At 34.7% G+C, this 19,356-nt stretch overlaps 2 protein-coding genes across 2 annotated transcripts in view; both read left to right on the top strand.

The window, feature by feature from the left end:
- The window catches only part of LOC136028110 (neuralized-like protein 2), a 40,084-nt gene extending 22,626 nt beyond the window's left edge, over positions 1-17,458 (top strand). The window contains exon 5 of the mRNA XM_065705742.1: positions 13,934-17,458. The gene's annotated coding sequence lies outside the window, so the exon portion shown is untranslated. The remainder of the gene's footprint in view (positions 1-13,933) is intronic.
- LOC136028109 (EGF domain-specific O-linked N-acetylglucosamine transferase-like) overlaps positions 969-19,356 on the top strand; it is a 51,389-nt gene continuing 33,001 nt past the window's right edge. Inside the window, exons 1-2 of the mRNA XM_065705740.1 lie at positions 969-1,234; positions 9,860-10,118. Coding sequence (XP_065561812.1) covers positions 10,074-10,118 — 45 coding nt within the window. The 5' untranslated portion in view covers positions 969-1,234; positions 9,860-10,073. The remainder of the gene's footprint in view (positions 1,235-9,859; positions 10,119-19,356) is intronic.

Genomic DNA, 19,356 nt, shown 5'->3' with positions numbered 1-19,356 from the left:
TTCCAGGTTCAGTCCTTCTTTGAAGTGCTCAAAGACTCGATTGACTTTTATAAATATCACTCCGGGCAAATGGAATTTGGCGATCTCCGTTTTTGAAGACTAATGGAGATTGAAAGTTCAACTAATGACATTATAATGTATGAGATTGATTTTCATTTTTTAGGACTTAATGCACAAAATTTGCCAAAAATTTTGATTGTAGGTTTTTTTTATTGATTTCAAAACTGAGAACTATTGTGAATGTCCACTTTAATAACAATACAAATTCCACTCTTGCCTTCGCCTCTTTTGACTTACATCATGGAACTGTTCTGCTATTTGATATGGATTTTCATAGATATTACAAATAGTTTTGTAATGCAGAGTATACAGTTAATTTACTATTTATAAAGACTTTGGAGAGGAATTTTATGGCGCTGGATTCAGGATCCTTTGTCCGAGAGGACACAGGTTCGAATCCCAGTGTACCCAATTGTTTAGTTTGGGACGGGGGTCAGTGGCGCGACTCTGTAAGCTTAGCCAGAGTCGACCCACCTCTAAATGGGTACCTGGAGAAATCTGGAGAAGGTAAACAAGAAGGGTGCGCGAAAGCACAGGATGGTTGGCCCCCAACCCCCCGTTGTACTTCCTGGCTGAAGGGCCAAGAAACGGATATCAGCACCGTTGGTAGGGACTGTAAAGTCTAATCCCGTATCCTTTACCTTTTTTACCTTAATAGCATTTTGTATGCCTCTGTATAATATCTTTTTGATGCCACTAATTGTCATGAAGCTATGAGGTGAAATAAATCTTTGGTTGATCTAATCGTCTGAATAAATCTTTGTGTGAGAAACTAAGATTCAATCAACTGAAATTGAAATTTTGCCTGGGGATTTGATTAACTCATCAGTTCTTGGCTATTAGTTGTCATTTTAGGTTTTTTCCTTCAATAGGTCGTTTTAGTATCTTCAGTCCTGTTTTATTAAAATTTAACTTATTTTTTTTAGCAGTTTCACTGAAAGCACACTACCTACTGAAGTTGGAGGTTATTTGGGAGTCCGTTTTGTTCCGTGTAATGATCACACTGCCGAAATGAAAATCAGTGTAAATGGGCGAGATTTGAGATACTGTACTGCTGAAACACTCTATGATGGACCCTTATCTGGTGAAATACCTTATCAAGATGGACCTATTTATGCTGTGTTCGATGTATATGGAACAACTAAAGCAATTGGTGTGGTTCAAATATCGTACTGTAAGTTTTTTTTGTATGTTTTTCTTGTCGAATGAAGAATCATGTCATAGTAATGCGGGCTGTTTCTTTCTAATAAAACAAAAAGTAAATAGGATTCATTCAAGCTAAATTTTTAGTAATTCTTATTTATACGTTACAAACATGATAAAATATCCTTACTGAAGGTTCTGCTATGACTGGATTACTACTACTAATAACTCTCTGCAGCACCAAGCAGAATGAGGCCAACACAGCTACTCACGCTCCTCCTTCATCCTAATCTATTCAAAACCTCCCGCTTTACCCCCTCCCAGGGAGTTCCCATTTCCTTTAAGACCTGCTTTCTGTTTAACCCGAGACGGTTGGCCAAAAAGGACAATCTCTGGCAATCTATCATCTGCAGAACGTGCCCTAGCCATCACAACCTTCCTTTCATTATAGCCCTAGAAAGTGGGATTGAACCACATTTTTCGTAGAGCCTACTATTCGAAATACGGTCAGTCACCTGAGTACCCAGAACAATCCGTAGGCAATTTCTCTGCAAAACATCTAGCAAATCTTCATCTGCTTTTCGGAGCGCCCATGCTTCAGAGCCATACTTGACAACCGTCAACACTGTAGCTTCCAATCTTCTAGTCTTGGCTTGCAGACTTATCTTTCTATTTTTCCAAACTTTTTTAACTGTGAAAAAAAAAACACCCTGAGCCTTAGCTATTCTACTTTTAACATCTTCACTGCTCCAACCGTCTTTACTAATAATACTACCAAGGTAATTGAAGCTGCCCACCTGATCAATCTTTTCGTTGCCCAATGTCACCTTTTCATCTTCACTTATTCCTAGCCTTAGTGACTTTGTCTTCTTAACATTAATTTTGAACCTGATCTAGCACCCTAGACTCGCAAAACCTCTAACAATTCATTCCATTTTATTCGCTCTTTGATCTAATATGCTTAAATCATCAGCGTAATCTAAACCCAGGAGCGTGTTTCCTCTCCATTTGATTCTGTGGTCTCCAATATCCTTTCCTGTGCTCCTTAAGACAAAGTCCATCAAAATGGACTGGATTCACGAATATCAATTTGAATTCTTTATTTGTCGATCACTATGAAATATGATTTCAAGTGTTTATGGTTTTCTTAAATATTTTGGGCTTGACATTGAGTAAAATAAAAACCCTTTTCTATAGCCAACAATGAGACAAAAAGGTATCACGTTCAATGGTTTATTTAGTAATCAAGCAAAACAACTATTAGGCTATATTCGGGAAGAGAATGAAAAGGACATCGAGTCGTATGTTCTTCTAATTCATAGCTCAGTAATGAAAATTGTTCCAGATTTTTGATGAGATCACCCCTCCCTTCATGCATTGGTACCATGCTTTGATTTTATAATGGTCATTGAAAATATACCTTTGTTATTATAGGATGATTTTCGTCCTCAAACTGAAACCCCGTATATTTTCAGACTTTTAAAAATTAAACAGAATAGCAAAAGGAAGCAAACTTAAAATTTACAATCCAGCTGTCCAAATAACCCTCTTTCTATCGATGTTTACAATTCAACTGAACAGAAACTTTTTCAATTAAAATTCTTTACCACAACTTACGAGAGTAACATCTGATGAAGTGGTATAACCTTATGAACACGATGCTTTTACTAACACAGGAAGGAAGGTCTATAGTTCAATGATCTCTGCCTAGTTGCTAATGGGTAGTAAATAATTCAGACGAAGACGTTGGAAAGTAGTGAGAAAAAATTATTTTAAGTAAAGTAAAAGTGATAGTCACTAACGGTGAATAGTCACTAGTGACAAATCATTAGGGTAGCAATCTTCGGTGAAAAGTGATTTTCGGGGAGATGTTGGGTTTCGGGAAACCTATTTTTTTTCGGGAAGCCACAGATTTTCAGGGAAATATCCAAAAATTCTGAGATAGTGGAAGCATTGGTGTTCTTTGACAAAATCTGTCGACAAATTTCACTAAACCATGACAACTACTGAGTAACATTGTTACCAGGTTATACCGCCTACATCGGATATAAACTATATCGCGCGAGAATGGGCCCAAAACTTTTTTTCTGATCACCTAAGACTCATGATATTTTCTTTCTGTCCAGTCACTTGCCTTTCAATATTTTTGATTATTCTCGACCAAAAAACTCGGTATGCACAAAAACGGAACCTCATATTTCGTCTATTCAATCACACGTCAAAATGTCATTCATAAGTTTCTTGTCTAAGTGAACCCTTATGCTCAAAATTAGTTTTGGCTGCGTTAATTTTGGCGCCCCAAAACGGGCCAATTTTTTTTTCTATTGACTATCTTATTTATGAAACTCATAAAATAAACTTTAAATAGAACAACCGCCCAGGGAAAGCACAATGCACCTGATAACAGACGGCTGCCCTTTGCCTCTCGCCCAATTACTCAATCAATTAAAAATTAAAAAAATAATCTCTCTCATCATATCTTGTTCAAAAAAAGAAGAAAACCGAAAAAATCTAAATAAATTAAATCCTCCCCTAAAAAAACTTAAATTCATAAACAAATGAATTCACTATATTTTTTCACTTAAAAAACAATTATTCAATCTTTTTTTAAACAAGCCAGTGTGTTCAGCCTCCCTAATGCTAGTTGCTAAACCATTCCAAATAACCGGAGTTAAATAACGGATCGTAAAGCCGGAATGTTTGGCGTCTCGATATTCGAGTATGAAATTATCTACATCCATCGTTTCATATGCGTTGAGGGTACTATTAAAACGAAGAGACTGACTAAAAACTGAAGGGCATACATTATTCCAACATTGATAAGCGGAAATTGCAGCTTGGAAATATCGAACTTATTCAACATTAAGTACTCTCAATCGCTTAAAACAAGACAGTGTGTCATTGGCGTTCTCTGCATAATTACCCAAAAAACAAGGCGCTTTATTCTGTTAAATTTGCACTCTTCTGAAACTCGAATAAAAATTACTTGACCAAATGACTCAACCATAAAAAATGTATGGGCTCACAATGTTAAAAGTGTAAAAAATGGTAAAAGTAAAAAATTAGTAGAAAGTTAAAAGTGCCGATAGCGGTAAAACTTTTTTCAATCTATGTATCCCTCCCAACCCTCTTGCAACTTTTGCTGCGACTAGATCCCTGTGCTTTTTCCAAGTTTCGTCTCTGATAGGTTTGCAATTTACAAGGCATGGAGACAGGCAGTGGCGTAGCTCCAGCACTTTTTTTTGGGGGGGGGGCAAAAGGGAGTCCACCTCCCGATAGTCAATGGACACGGGCCATTGAATATTAAAGTGCATATCCCCCGTTCATTTCTTTCAACTCCCCTACACATCATTGAAGACAAAATCTTGAAGTTGAACTACGTACTACTCCAACAGCCCCATGCACCGCGTCATTCAGTTGCAGATGATTTGAAAATCACATCTTAGCAAATCGAAAAGTACACCCTTTAAATTAGCCTTTTTCAAACCTTGAACAGGAAAATTGCAACCCTCCTTATTGAACAACAAGAAAAAATAGCTTTTTTTTAAATAGCTTTTTTTAAAAAATATACATATTTTGTTTTGATTCACTTAATCCTGCTTGCAGCATACATTTCGTTCAGAATGCTGATGCAGAGATAAATGTTACAGAAATAGCGCTGGCGTTACGTGAAATACGATTAGTAACAGTAATAATCCTCAGCACATTTATATCAATTCATTTTTGGAGATCGTTAGAAAAATATTTAGAAAAGTGACAATAACAAGAAGTCAGCTTGGTCTTGTACATAGAGGCAGTTCAAACATTTCTTGGGTAGTATGTGAATCCGAAACGCAAGGAATGTGATGTTGTCAGCGCTCACTAGGCGTTTCAATAACAAATAAGAGAATTTGGAGCTATATTGGAGTTCTGATTTAAATATTCGGAGTAGAAAATTATAGCAATTAAATAATTCCTGGAGCTGGCCCATCCCCTCTAACTTGTATGACTAAACCACAACCATACGTATTTAAAGATAGTTACGACAGTAGGAATACTGTTATAAAAAGCACTAAGTTTTATTTTGGATGATTTTTTCCATGTTCTTCAATGAAAAAAAAAACAAAAACAAACTCTCGTCTTCAATGATTTTTTGTTTTTCAGTGACACAGGAACTATAGTACATTTTCGCATTTTTTTCATTAACTAGGTTTACCTATTTACTTCATGATAAGACTTTGAAGGCGGTATATCTGTATAAATACTAATGTGGAACATATCAGCAAGTGTTATCAACTCCTGCTTTTCGTGTCTTTTTTTATATTAAAAATAAGGATGGACTAATTAAAAAAAATATATAATGAAAAAAGAAATCACCAATGCAACAGCACAAACACATAAAAAAAGAAAAAAAGAAAGAAGACAGAAGGAGAAAAGGAAGACTGTTTTCCTACACTAGTAATTAATATAGATCTGTACTTGAATGAGGCCTTAACCCTACTCATCCATACAATTACATAGGTCAAACAGCATAGCCATACACAATCAACCATAAAGAATAATCCATGGACAGGCAGTCGTGTCGTAAGTATAAGTCGTCATTTACCAAATATTAAAAACAGTAAAAAAAAAAGACAAATAATTCAGAGGCAATAACCCAACACAAGGGCTTATCAGGAGTAAAGACCGAAAGTAAAGACCGAAGTTGAAACTTAAAACGAAAAACAGTTTTGTAGTTACTTAGTAATTTTTCACCAAATTATTAGCTGCCCCCCCTAACGACGCCACTGGAGACAGGGTCCGATAGGCCTGAACGAAAACTAAAATTTTTTGAGGGTCGGTTGTATCTATGTATATCCGACACCTGAAATTGAGTCAATCGTTTTTTTTTTTCTCAGATTGACTTAGAATTAGAGAGCATGTAGATAAAAATAAGGTGACCTCAAAGACAATAAAAGTTCTGTTTGTGGTAATTTATGTTCGTTTTAAGTTTGATTCAGCTATTCATTTTAATTCTTATTCGCTTTAAGATTCGTTTATTTATCTGTAGCTGTGTATTATCTTCCTATTTCATGTGATTGTTTAGTTTCTTTTCTGTTTTTTTTTTAAGTTTGAATTATTGTAGGATATTATTTCTGCACGTCTTGGGCTTTAATATGGCTATTTATTTCCCTTTGAAAATTTAATTTCGGAATTTTTTTTTCAAATTAGTGTCGGAACAAGAGTGAATCTCTAATGCGTTAATATAGAGTAGTGCTTTTTTGGTGTCACTTTCGAATCTGAAGTCTAGATCTTTGATATTCCCGTATTTAGTATATTGTTTGGTCGAATATTCAGTAAAATTACGCAAGATGCTTTTCTCACTTGTGTTTTTTGTCAAATTTAACTAATACCTGTTTTCTATTGATGAAATTCAATGCTTTAAGTTGAGTCTACTTCTTAAACTAAATTACGCTCACACAAGGAAATTGATCTATTAAGACCTTTTTTTCTTGTTCAGGCTTCATAGAAGATCGCTATTGTTAACTGGTCTTTTTTCATGGGATATCTAGGTCTTACTGAACATCTTAAAAATAAAACAAATCGATACGCCTTGAATGGTGTCCCTCAGAAATGGATATAGTATGTTCTCTTCATTTACAGTAAGAAGATATCGTTATTGTTACGCTTAAATGCCGTATGCGACAATTTTAAACTTCCTAAATCATTGTCAAAAATCGTTGCTGAGTTGCATTCAACGGGAGGATCAGCAGCGCAATTTATGTTCAATCAAAGTTAAATTCTCTTGATTTCAGTTATCCAGCTGACCCTCCTCTTGAGAACAACTTAGCCAATGCTTTTTGGTAATTACTTCAGATGTGTGAAATTGACAGATAGGACCTTAAGGCGTAACAGCGACGATATATCCTGTCGCATTATTTTTTAGGATATATCCTGTCACAGGATATAAAATTCTGTCGTAATGCGACATAATATATCCTGTTGCATTATTTTCGCTTTGTCGCATTGTTTTTGTTTAGTAAAATTAGATACAAGTACTTATTTAGATAACAGGGCCATAAAGAAGAAGGTTCTCCTCAATTAAGTTCTTTTCCATTTTAAAATAGGTAATATAACTTAAGACTGTATTATAATGTATTTAAGAGCACTCTAAAGAGTCATAACTTACTATTTGGTATTAATTTGCATTTAATTGTTGAATACAAAATTTATTGCACTAACGTTTTTCTTAGTCAGGGTGCTTAGGGGAATAGATTCCTTTCCTTCTGTAAACGACGATGTCTGGCCCCTAACAGCACCAAAGATTTTTTTTATTCAAAAATGTGTGCCTGTTTTTATTTAAATTTAATGTAAAAGCACCACTGCAATCATCATTTTTGCGGATTTAGTCAGGCAGCCATGTCATGTACGGAAGAATTATTTCCGTTCGTTTTAAGTTTTAAAGTTACTCCTTACTTTCAGCTGAAAAACTTATTTTAAACAAAAAACGGAATTTTAATACCAATAGTTATATCAAAAGAATCGAATTTTTTCGCTGATTCTAAATATATAAGTTTCATCAAGTTTGTTTTTACTCATAAAAAGTTACGAGCCTGAGAAAATTTGCCTTATTTAAGAAAATAGGGGGAAATATCCCCTAAAGGTCAACGAATCTTAATGAAAATCACACCATGAGACTCAGAGTATCAGAGATCCCTACTGTAGAAGTTTCAAGCTCATGTCTACAAACATGTAGAATTTTGTATTTTTGCCAGGAGACAGATCACGGATGCGTGTTTATTTGTTTTTTTTTTCTTTCTGGTGATCGTATCGACCCAGCGGTCCTAGAATGTCGTGAGAGGGCTCATTCTAACGGAAGTTAAAAGTTCTAGAAATAATTTGAACATATAAGCATAACAATAAGTAATTCATCGTTTAATATACGACTTTGAATTGTTCCAGGGCCACATACCTACACTTCTACAGCCCCTAAGTGGCAAGGGGTCGGGGTCAGGGATATAATTTTGTATGGAGCAGAGAGAAACAACTGCCCCTCCCAAACCTCAGCTAACCCCCACCCCCCGCGAACCCAGTTTGATCCCCTCCGCCCCAAGCTGAAATCAAGTTTTTCCATAATTTTTGTCAAAAGTAAGATAAGTCTGCATAATTCAAGCATACACAGAAACGGGTCAGTTTCTTTTAGTACAACTTTTGTTTTTTATTACTATATGGCTCGCTTTTCAGTTTCCTCTGTCTTTTCCCCTTGATTTCAGAAAATTGGCTCCAACTTTGCTCCCCCCCCCCGAAGATTTTGACTAAATTACTCCATTCATTGGAGCATGGATTTAGTAATCTACTAAGAATGTCATTGTAATACATATGCTGCATGACCTCTATTCCCTTTTCAATCAAAATGTTTGACAAAATACCTTCCCGGGACATTCTTTAAAAAACGAGAGCATCAGATTTGCAAAAGCAGCAAATTATCTGAAAAGTAATCATATAGACGGGACAAAACGTGATTAAAAAAAAACAACAACAGAAACACAGAAGCAGGAATCGAACAGAAGACACTCTACTGATAGAGACATGCCCCTAACAATCTAATTTAATATATTGGTGTTTGTAGGACCTTAATGCCTTGCCTATTAAGGGGACCTGGAGTGTGGGAACATAAGGGAAGTGTTCTTGCGAGCCTCTAGTTTGGGGTTTGTTATAATTATACCGTTTTATACTTCCAGCATTTTCTACTTATGAAGTGGCACCAAAAGTGTTGTTTTTAGTGCTATATCGTACTTATTTATGGCAAAATTAAAATAAAGCACATAGATATTAACGGTATTTTTCAAATGAGTGATTAAACAACACTCTAAAAAGTTCTGGTAGTCCACTAGCCCTAGCTTTTCAACTTGAGGCATTGCAGCAAAAATGTTGTTTTTAGTGCCATTTGGAACTTGCAGATGGTGCAATTTTTAGGAAGAACTTAGATATGAATAACATCTTCTATATAAGCTATTAAAAATCTTTCTACGATGTTCTGGTAGCCCGCTAGCCACACACCTTGGGAAATGACACAAAAAGTGCCATTGTTGGTGCCATATGACACTTGTATATGGCATAATTTATAAAAAGCACGTAAATGTGAAAAAGTAGCTGTTGAATGAGCCTTCAAGCGTCTTTCTGTGATGGTCTGGTAACCCGCTAGGTATGGAAAAAAAGCGGAACAGATCAGTGCCATGCAATGAAGTGATTTTCCTTATTTTTCAAGGAGGGGGATTATAATTTCCCTTTTCAAGGTTTTTGACCATGCTGACTCCAATGGTGCAATTTTCATTTTGATCTGACGCCATTTTCGAGAGGTTTCAGGCTTTCTTTTGAAATCACTATAAATTTCTTTTCGGTATAAACTTCTACTTTTAAGACGAATGGAAATAATAGTTACCGTTTCTGAATCATTGTCAGACAGCAGTCTTTTTTCACTAGGCAAGTTTTTTTCAATACTCATTTTTAAACGCTTGCTTACTATGGGCTGTGGTTCGCTCTTTACTAAGGGTCAGCCGCTGCTGCAACCATGATATGTTAGAATTTCATACTCAAATGCAACTTCAATTGTCGTTTCTTTTGTCTTCTTTGTTCTTTGTTTCCATGCCAATAACCTTTTGAAAAATGGTTTAAAGCGTTGTTTTTCTTTTCACAGTTCCAAGTCTTCAAGATTTATGTCGGCAAGCTATTCTTCGGTCTATACAATCAACAGCAGTGAGTGCACTTCCTTTGCCTAAGACCTTGAAGATGTATCTTCTCAATGACGGAGGAAACTAAACAGACTTACTAAATAGACAGTTATATGTCTTCAATTTGCGAAATCTTAAATTGTGAAGTTTCAATACAATAGCCCTGGGAATAAAATAACGATGAACTTCGAAAATCATGTCTGTCTGTGGATATGTAACATAAAGGTAATTAGAGTGAGTCCTTAGTGCTTTCAGTTATTAGCAAAAATGTTAGTAGGATACCAATTCGCTCTTTTAATGTTTTTATAAGCAATTACTTTTACTGCGTTCCAAAATAACAGATAATACGAAAATTTGTTTTGGAAACAAAAATTAAAAAACAAACTTCACGTCACATTAGAAGTAAATTAGGAAGTAAACGTGGTGACCTACTTAAGCATAAATACATAGTCAACGAAATGATTATACTAGTTTTATTGGAATCAGAAAAAGAGTGACAAATTATGGATACAGCAACACCCAGATCAAAAGGGCTGTCCTAAATAAAGGGCTAAAGGGGTTATATTTTTCTATAAATAATTGGTGCGTTTAGGCCTACTAATTAGGACTTAAAAAACGGAGCATTATTACGGGACTGAGGGGGAGTAAAGAATGTGAAAAAAAGTGCAATTTCCAGTCACCATTCTTCCAATGAGGGTCCTTTGGATGAAAATGTTTATCCAACATATTTTTCATCGAAATCAAGTCAAAAGTTTAGATTTACATATTCAATGTGTTTATCAGTTGAAAAAGTCATAGTCTGCATTGATTTCTTTGTATATTTTGTGGCTCATATGATCTGTTCAGGCCGGTAATTAAAGCTGGTGTAAATAAAGAAACCATTTCACCAAAAAAATATGCTAATCATTTGTGGCAAAAAACTCTTTCCTGCGACATCTTTTAGAATATAGCAGTACCACATAATGGTTAAATACCGTAAAGCTGACCAGCTTGCTTTGTATCCAGTTAAAATCAAGTTTGTGGAGGTAATATCAGTGTTAGTTTTATGGTAGACAAGTCAGTCATGTTAGAAACTAAAGCCTAGAAATTAGAGCTTTAGATTGGGTGGAATTCATTATGCTACAGGATTGTTTTTCATCCTGAAGTTTATCCAGCGGAAATTATTCAGTTCGTCTTTGAAGACACTTTGAAATTTTTGTACTTGGAAGACACTTTTTAACAGGTACTACTAACTACTACTACTAACGACTCACTGCAGCACAAAGCTGCCTGAGGCCAACACAGCTACGCACAATCCTGTGCCATCCCAATCTATTCAAAGCCTCCCTCTTTACACCCTCCCAGGAAGTTCCAATTTCCCTTAAATCTTTCTTTATGACATCCTCGCATCCCGACCGCGGAGGTCCTGCTTTTTGTTTAACCCTAGACGGCTGGCCGAAAAGGACGATCTTCGGCAATCTGTCATCCTTGAACGTGCCCTAACCATCTCAACCTTTCTCTCATTATAGCCCTAGAAAGTGGTACTGAACCGCACTTTTCGTACAGCCTACTGTTTGAAATGCGGTCAGTCAGCCTGGTACCCTGAATAATCCCTAAGCAATTTCTCTGGTAAGCATTTGGCGAATTTTCATCCGCTTTTTTCAGGGTGCCCATGCTTCACAATCATATTTGACCAATGTCAACACTGTAGCTTTTATTATTCCAATGTTGGTTTGCAGACTTATCTTCCTATTCGTCACATTTTTTTTAACCTTGAAAAAACACCCTGAGCCTTGGCTATTCTACTTTAAATATCTTCACCACTCCTATTGTTTTTACTAATAATACTACCAAGGTAAGTAAAGCTGTCCACTTGATCAATCTTTATATAACAAAAAAAAACAATTTTTCTCATTCTCAGAAGCTAAGCCATATTTTTTTACCAAATTAAATAACAGTTCGAATAGGGGAACATCTTTTTATTAGACAGTGAAACAACAATAATAATAATTTTGTACGTGTGATCGAAATATCCAGTTTTTATCGCTTTTTTTCACAGTCTAATAAAAGAATTTGTCCTGATTTGAACTGTTCCAACAAACAAAGCTTAGAAACAATAGGCAAATTTTCTCAAGACAGTGGAATTCAATTCAGTCAATATTTCGGTCCTATATCCAACGACCGTCTTCAGTAAAATACCAGAAAAAAAAATGTATGTACATAAACTTAAATTAAAATGCGAAAATTAAAACTAAAATGCTTTTAAAAAAACTTTTTAAAACAGACCTAGCATCCTTACTTCAACGAAGTTCAACCAGAACTCAACGCATTTTAATGTATATTTATATATATATATATATGCTATTTTCTAGTGTTGCGTTGAAGACTGCCCTTGGACATTGGGCCGAAATATTCACTGATTTGAATTCCACTATCTTGAGAAAATTTTGCTATGGTTTCTAAGTTGTTTTTGTTTGATATGGAAAGGCAGTGTGGTCTTCGTCGCTGTTTATATTTGAACTGTTATGCATCTTAATGGAAAGGCTGTGGGGTCTTCAAAAATGCCTGTTACTAAGTTAAAACTTTTGGTCCGCTAAATTAATTATTATTGTTTTTTTTAAACCACTTTGCACAACTGTAAAAATTCATGCTCATATGAAAAACTACGACCTAAAGTTGAAAAAAGGGGCCTGAGAGTGGTGCTATGAACTTTAGGAGTCGGAATTGCACCCTTGATTATTAAGGGAGCTAGAATCGTGCTTTGGAAATCAAAGGATTTTGAGTCGGAGTAAAAAGGCTTTAATTCTAGAAACAGGAACTGACATCTTTAATTTAACAACCCTTTAGCCTTTGTGAAAAGTTTCGATGAGGCGGGGAGTTGAAGTCGTAATAAGTGTTTTTTATAGGATAAGAACCGAGTAGAGTTTAATGATTCTTGAAATGATTTCTCTGCGTAACTCTGCTTTTTGTGAAACAAACTTTAAATCTAGTTTTCTCTTTTTAGTATTTTCATTGTTCAGTTCAAATTTAAATTTAATTCAGTTTAAAATTTAAGCAGGAGCACATTACTTTATAGAACGGCTGGAGTGAAAGTACTGACAAGGTGGCTTTATATTTACTTGATATTAGAATAATATGGCGGTGCTGGCGTATGTGGCTGAGTTGAATCGATGCCACTACCGGCTTACATTAGAAAATAAGTATCATAGTCGAGCTGTTTCAAGGTTTCTACAATTTACTCCTGCACTGATATTACAACCAGTGGGGGTTTGAAAAGGTATTACCTTTGGAAAAGATAAGGGCCAAAATGTTGGACCCGAGGAGTCACGGCTAATATCTATCTAGCTATCTCTTTGGAGGGGAAACGCTCCCCCCTATCGACATTGCAATGACGGTACTTCTCGAAAACTCATCCTACCCCGCCAGATTTCGAGGAGAAATCTTGTACAGCTGTAGAAAATAACTCACTTTTATTTTCCCTTGCCAACTCCGACAAAACTCATAACATTGACATAGAAACATAGATTCTGAAGTCTGTAAACGAACTCTAGGGTCTGAAAGCAAATAAAAACAAATTACTATTTTCATAAAAGGAAAACTTGTGTTGAGTTGAACCCCAGAATGGCAAAAACCAATCCAATAAATAAGATTTCAAATCAACTTGCTTTTTTTAGCATGCCAAAAAAAAATCAAAGCAAAACTTTACTTGTTTTGAAACGACTGCCTTACCAAAGATAATTCAGCTTGTACTTTCAAGTTATACCTAACCTAACATAACGGTAACCTTTTTGGGAGATGTGGAGGTGTAAGGTAGGGTTACCTATTTTTTAAGTGTGAACGTTCCTCTGCTCATGCAACCGGCATCACGGAAGCAAGGAAAGAATATGGACAACTTTTTTTGGAGGTGTAAAGCTACACCTTTTTGGGAGGTGTGGAGGTGTAAGGTAGGGCTACCTATTTTTTAAGTGTGAATGTTCCTCTACTCATGCAACCGGCATCACGGAAGCAATATGTAATAATCACTCTTTGTTATTTGTGGAAGTATTTTCTCTGTTTTCTAGGAAAGCTTTTGCCTCTCTATTGTCTATAGATATATTTTCGTTATGTCCAATTGAGAAAAAGCACAGACGTTTTGTTGCCACAGCTGGATGTCTATTGAGTGGCAGAATGTCTAGGTGGAGCTGCAACTATCACCTCTGTGCCAAAACCAAATTGTTATAATCTCAGTTAGTTAAATCTTAAGAATAACGGCACAAATTTCTTTGTTGACTTTTGGGATAAGTGCTTCAGTATGAGAATTTGTATTAAGCGTATGGTTTTCATACGTATGTAATACAAAATGTTTATTTAGTTTTTTCTATGATTTCAAAAGGGAGCTATTTTCTGAAAATCCTTAGTATTATTTTGAAATGTGTAGTCGAAAAACTAAATTTTTGTTTAGGGATTGTGCCACCTTACCCATTAAAATGTTTTTCATAAGAACTTTCGTAGACAATTGTGTTTTAAAATGGGTGGAGCAAATTTTTGATAATTGGTAAAAATTTTCACCGGGTGGTGTAATTTTCAGTAAAATTATGTTTAAAAAAGAGGCGGAGATGATATGGGCTTTGATTTGTTGAAGCTGACGAGGCTAGGTGCCCAGTCGAAAACTGTTCGGAATGCCCCTAGTCGAGCTTATCCTGATTATAGCCCTCCACCTGTTTAAGATTTTTAGTCCTATACCTAATGCTCAGTTTAAAACTATAAAATATCACTGGGATTATAAAGAATACTTTATATTTTTAAGCTTTTGTTTCTGATCTAGTGCTCTCTTTTATTAAGTTTTGTTAGTATTTGGAGTACATAATGAGCATTTGGAGCATTTTAGTATTTGGAGTACAAATGAGTATTTGGAGTACTTGACAAAATGTCAAGTGAGCAGTTCAGATACCCAAAATCAGTCAAGCCTACTTTTGAAAATGTAGGGTTGAAGCAATAAATTTAACTCAGATTTTTACTTTTAAATTATATTTCTCATAGGCGCCTCAAAGATTACGTTTAATTTGCTAAGAACTGTTACGTTTCTCAAAGAGCCATTGAAGACCTTTTTCCTCTGTTCTCACTAAGATGTTGTTTAAGACAACATTAATTTTTTTTTTTTTTGGCAAATTGAAAAATAACAATTTTCAATCTTTTTTAGAAAATTTTTCCCACCATAGACAGGGTCTTTTTAAAATCGGGAATATTCATCATATAAAAAATAATATCTCGTCAGCAAAAATGTGTATGACTTCAAATCATAAATAGTTTAAGCGATAAAATAATATGTTAAAAACTTTATAAATAGACTTAAAATGTTAATTTAAGCTGTCAATGTTTTTTCTTCCCAATAATTCACTCCAACGATTCCAGTAAATACACTACATAGCACATGACAACATAGTATATGATAATGGTTCACCTCTTACTCCTCAGGAAATGGTTTAGGGATGGTTCCAGAGGAATTTTTTAGAAAACTCGCTATATATCGGTAAACAGCTTACACTGTTTATAGTTTCCACTATATTAAAACTTTTAATTACCAAAAATAGCAAAATCTACTTATTAGTTAGTAAATCTACTTACTAGTGAATTAAATTGAACAAGGCCTTACATAAGCTGTTTTTTTAAAAGCTTATATGAGTTCTTTTTAAAAAAGCTTATATAAAGCATTTTTTTAAAAGCTTATATGTTTATTAAAAGCTTATATAAAGCTTTTATAAGCTTTTATCAGATTTTCTTTAGGGAAGGGGGCGCATAATAAGTTGCTTCAAAAAACCTGCGAACAAAGAAATACCCGCAACTAAAATGAACCTCAACAACTATGTTTCGTTGGCAGGTAGTGGAAATGGTCGTAAATTTAATCTAAAATATGGTGAGGTTTTAAGTTATAATAAATCTGTTGAAATTAAAATGGTATAAAAATATTGATAAAAAAATAGTAAGTTATAAAAACCACCCTGTTTTTATGAAAACCACCCATTATGTTTTTATGCTGAGGAGCCTAAGTAGTCAGGTTAAAACTATGTTTATACTTTCCACTATATTAAAACTAAAAATGGCTTTTAGTTATATTTAATTTCTCTCGGAGTTGCGGAGACCGTTCATACTATTACGTGCCCTTTAACATGCAGTGACATGAAAAGCCTCATAGTAAAGAAACACAAGTTCCTCAGTATCAACAATGACATTTTCTGTTCAGTTTTGATTACGAAAATCAGCAATGACTCTTATCAAGAAATTTTCAGATTCCCCATCTGATTGATTTTTAAATTAAACCCGTTATTTAAATGAAAATTACTTCCTTAAAAAACTAAACATCGCCTTACTATACTTTATTTTCCCATACTCTACACCAGGACTGTATCTAGGGTTCAGTCTGAAAATTTCAGACCGAAATTTTTGTCTATAAGTAACAAAAATACATGTAAACAAATTTTTGTTGCTTTTTTAGAGTTTTTTTGTGTGTGAGGAACTTGAAATGCGTAGCGCAATGCAAACTCCATATTAAAAGGAGTAATATAAAATACGTGAAATTTTTGTCCTCGAATGCCCAAATATAGAAACCGTTATGTACATAAACCCCAATAAAAGTACACTGCGTACTAGAATATGTAATGTTGTCAGATACTTACTCCAAGACTGAACAAGTAAGTAAATATTAGAAATTTCTGGGAAGCTACTCACTTGATGATGGCCGCATTCAAATTGAAACCAGTAATCAGGAGCGAATACAGAATTATAGTCTGGAGGGCGCATCAACGAAATGTAGGCTTCTCTGTCTGCATTTTTCGCCCCTCGACTCCTTTAACTACTGGAATTTTTGATTTTCTGGGGGAGGGAGCACTTGTCCCTAAAACCACCCATGGATTCGCCCCTGCCAGTAGTGTTATTTCTTCTTTTTTTGTTGTTGTTTATTACATAGAATTGATTGATTTCAACGGTTGAATGGCTCTAATGCCAATAGAGTGACACCGATAAAATGTTTTCTCAATTGTTTGATTTATTTGTTTCTGTTAATAAATTGCTTTGAATGTAATTCTGTGATGATAGATGATAGATTTGAACCCTGTGATGATAGGTGCTTTATGTTTTGAATGTAAAGTATTGAACAAGAGCATTCTGATTAAACGAATATTGAAACCCATTTAGTTAAGCTAACTACTCCTTACTTATTGCTAAATTTGTGATTATGGATGTATTTGTTCAATATTTATGTTGTTTTTCTGGTGGGGAGGGGGCAGAAAGGTCAAATTATCTGAATTTTCATTATTTTTCTTCTTAAAGTTTCTATGGATTTATCTTCTTTTTCGTCCCCCTTTCTCTCTGCAGACGTGATTATAGCTAAATAATATATTATTCAATGTTCTATATCCTGGTGTTTGACCCGGAGTGTTTATGTTAGTTTATTTGCAGATTTAGATGTGCCTTTATGTTTGTGCTGCATTTATAGTGCAAGCGCTTCAGTTTTTGTAGACATATATGGAAACGTATCTCCAAATATAACCTGCTTGTCTAGGTGCTGATGTAAGCTTGAAAAATTTAGAAAATACAAATAATAAATCATAGCTGAAATTTGCTTTACATATACGATACAGGATAGTTTCTTTTATAAATGGACTAGCAATTTTACGCGAAATTCACCGAAGATCTTTTACAAGCTTTCTGAACAACCTAGATACTTCAATTGACAAAACGTAATATCTTAACTATTCTTAAGGTCCAGTGTGTAATTAAGGCATCAAGTTTGTTTATTAACGAATTTGGGAGAAAAAAAAACACAACTAGATTTAGTTTGCCTTAGCACCATGGTGTTTCAACAACCTTTGATCGGTCTCACCGATGAAAATGGTTCTATTGGGCAACCCCTTCCTCAGGACCTTTGAAACAGTTTGCCCCAACAAGAATTTTTATTAAAAAAGTGATTGATTTAAAAATGGCTCTAAAATACGGTTTCAAAATGCACTATTTCAGTTCGAAATTCCTTTTATTGTTTACTTCCTGACATCCAATCTCTGTCGCCAATTTTTAAAATGCAACATGTATGCGAGCCTCGTGCTGTTACTGTGCCCTTTAAGATACCCGGCATGGCTTCGCAGCAAGCTTGTCTATATTCATTTTCGTTATCACTTTTCTTCTAATTGCAGATAATATGAGCTTCTTGATGTCATGGCATCAGGTTAGTTTCGATGCAACCACCCAGGAAAAAATAATAAAATTCCAATAAAGATATCTTTTAAATAAATGCACAGTCGATCGTTTGAAGGGAATAAATATATTCGTTATTCTTTTGTTTTCAGTTATAAGGCGTTAAATAAGCAATAATAATTGAATTCAGAAAGTCTGGCGTTAATTCAATTTCTCCTTCCTGTCGAGATTTCAAAGAATCATCCATTTTATAGGATTTGTTTTCTTCCGTAACTTGTTGGGATTCTCACTGTCTCTTCTTTTCTAACCGAAGATTTAATTTATGATTCTATGTATTCGTTGTGACACTGGTTGTCAAATGTCTTCCAGCCTCGCTTCATTCTCGTGCGTCAGAACCTCTGACTTTTTTCCATGTCTTTTACTTTAGCTGCTCGAATTCATTCGAAATCACATATTCCAATGCCTATGCCTTCTGAAATATATAAAATACGCATATGCATAATCATCGTTTTATTCTTTAATTTCAAGTAATAGGGTGGCAAATCAGTAGTTTCAGTTGAATTAATAAATTCCGTCGTAAACTCAATTCCTCCTTCCTGACTATCCTTTGAAGACACTAAAATAACATGTTCTTTATTCAATCGTGATTTTTTGAAATATCTCAATTCCTCAATAGCATAATTATCGTGTTATTCTTTAGTTTTAAGTCATACTTTCGAAATGTAATAATTTAATATTTAGTGGATAGTTCGATATTAATTTTTAAATCATTTATTTTTCCAAGACCAATCCAAGCTTGTCCTAAGTGCTTGAATCAGCTGCTCGGCGTGGAAAAGAAATTCTTGTAAATGACTTCATATTTATGAGATTAGTTCAATAGCATCAATAAGTCATTTCCGCCTCGTCAGGCACTTGCTCTACATTTTTTCGTCTTAACCTATTTCATTAACAATCTATTTTATTAAGACGATACAGCCACTCGGAAACGACTTATTGATGCTATTGAATTATCCTCATAAATATGAAGTCATTTACAAGAATTTCTCTTCCACGCCGAGTAGCTAATTCAAGCACTTGGGACAAGCTCGGATTAGCCTTGTCACTTTTGATGATTAGGTTGTTTATCCTCACCTGTACATTTACATTCGTGAGGTAGTTCTTTTGGTCTTGTTTCATTTGATGACCCAGTTTTTTCATTTTAAGCTTATGTTTTCGTCTTCTTTTGACCTTTTTTGTTTTTATTTTTAGCTTACGTTACGTGTTTTTTTTTATTCTCCAGATATTACGAAGCTGCTGAAAATTCCTTTTGAAATTTACA

Source organism: Artemia franciscana, chromosome 6 (genome assembly GCF_032884065.1).
Source record: "Artemia franciscana chromosome 6, ASM3288406v1, whole genome shotgun sequence".
NCBI lineage: Eukaryota > Metazoa > Arthropoda > Branchiopoda > Anostraca > Artemiidae > Artemia > Artemia franciscana.
This window is presented reverse-complemented; position numbering and strand designations above follow the sequence as displayed.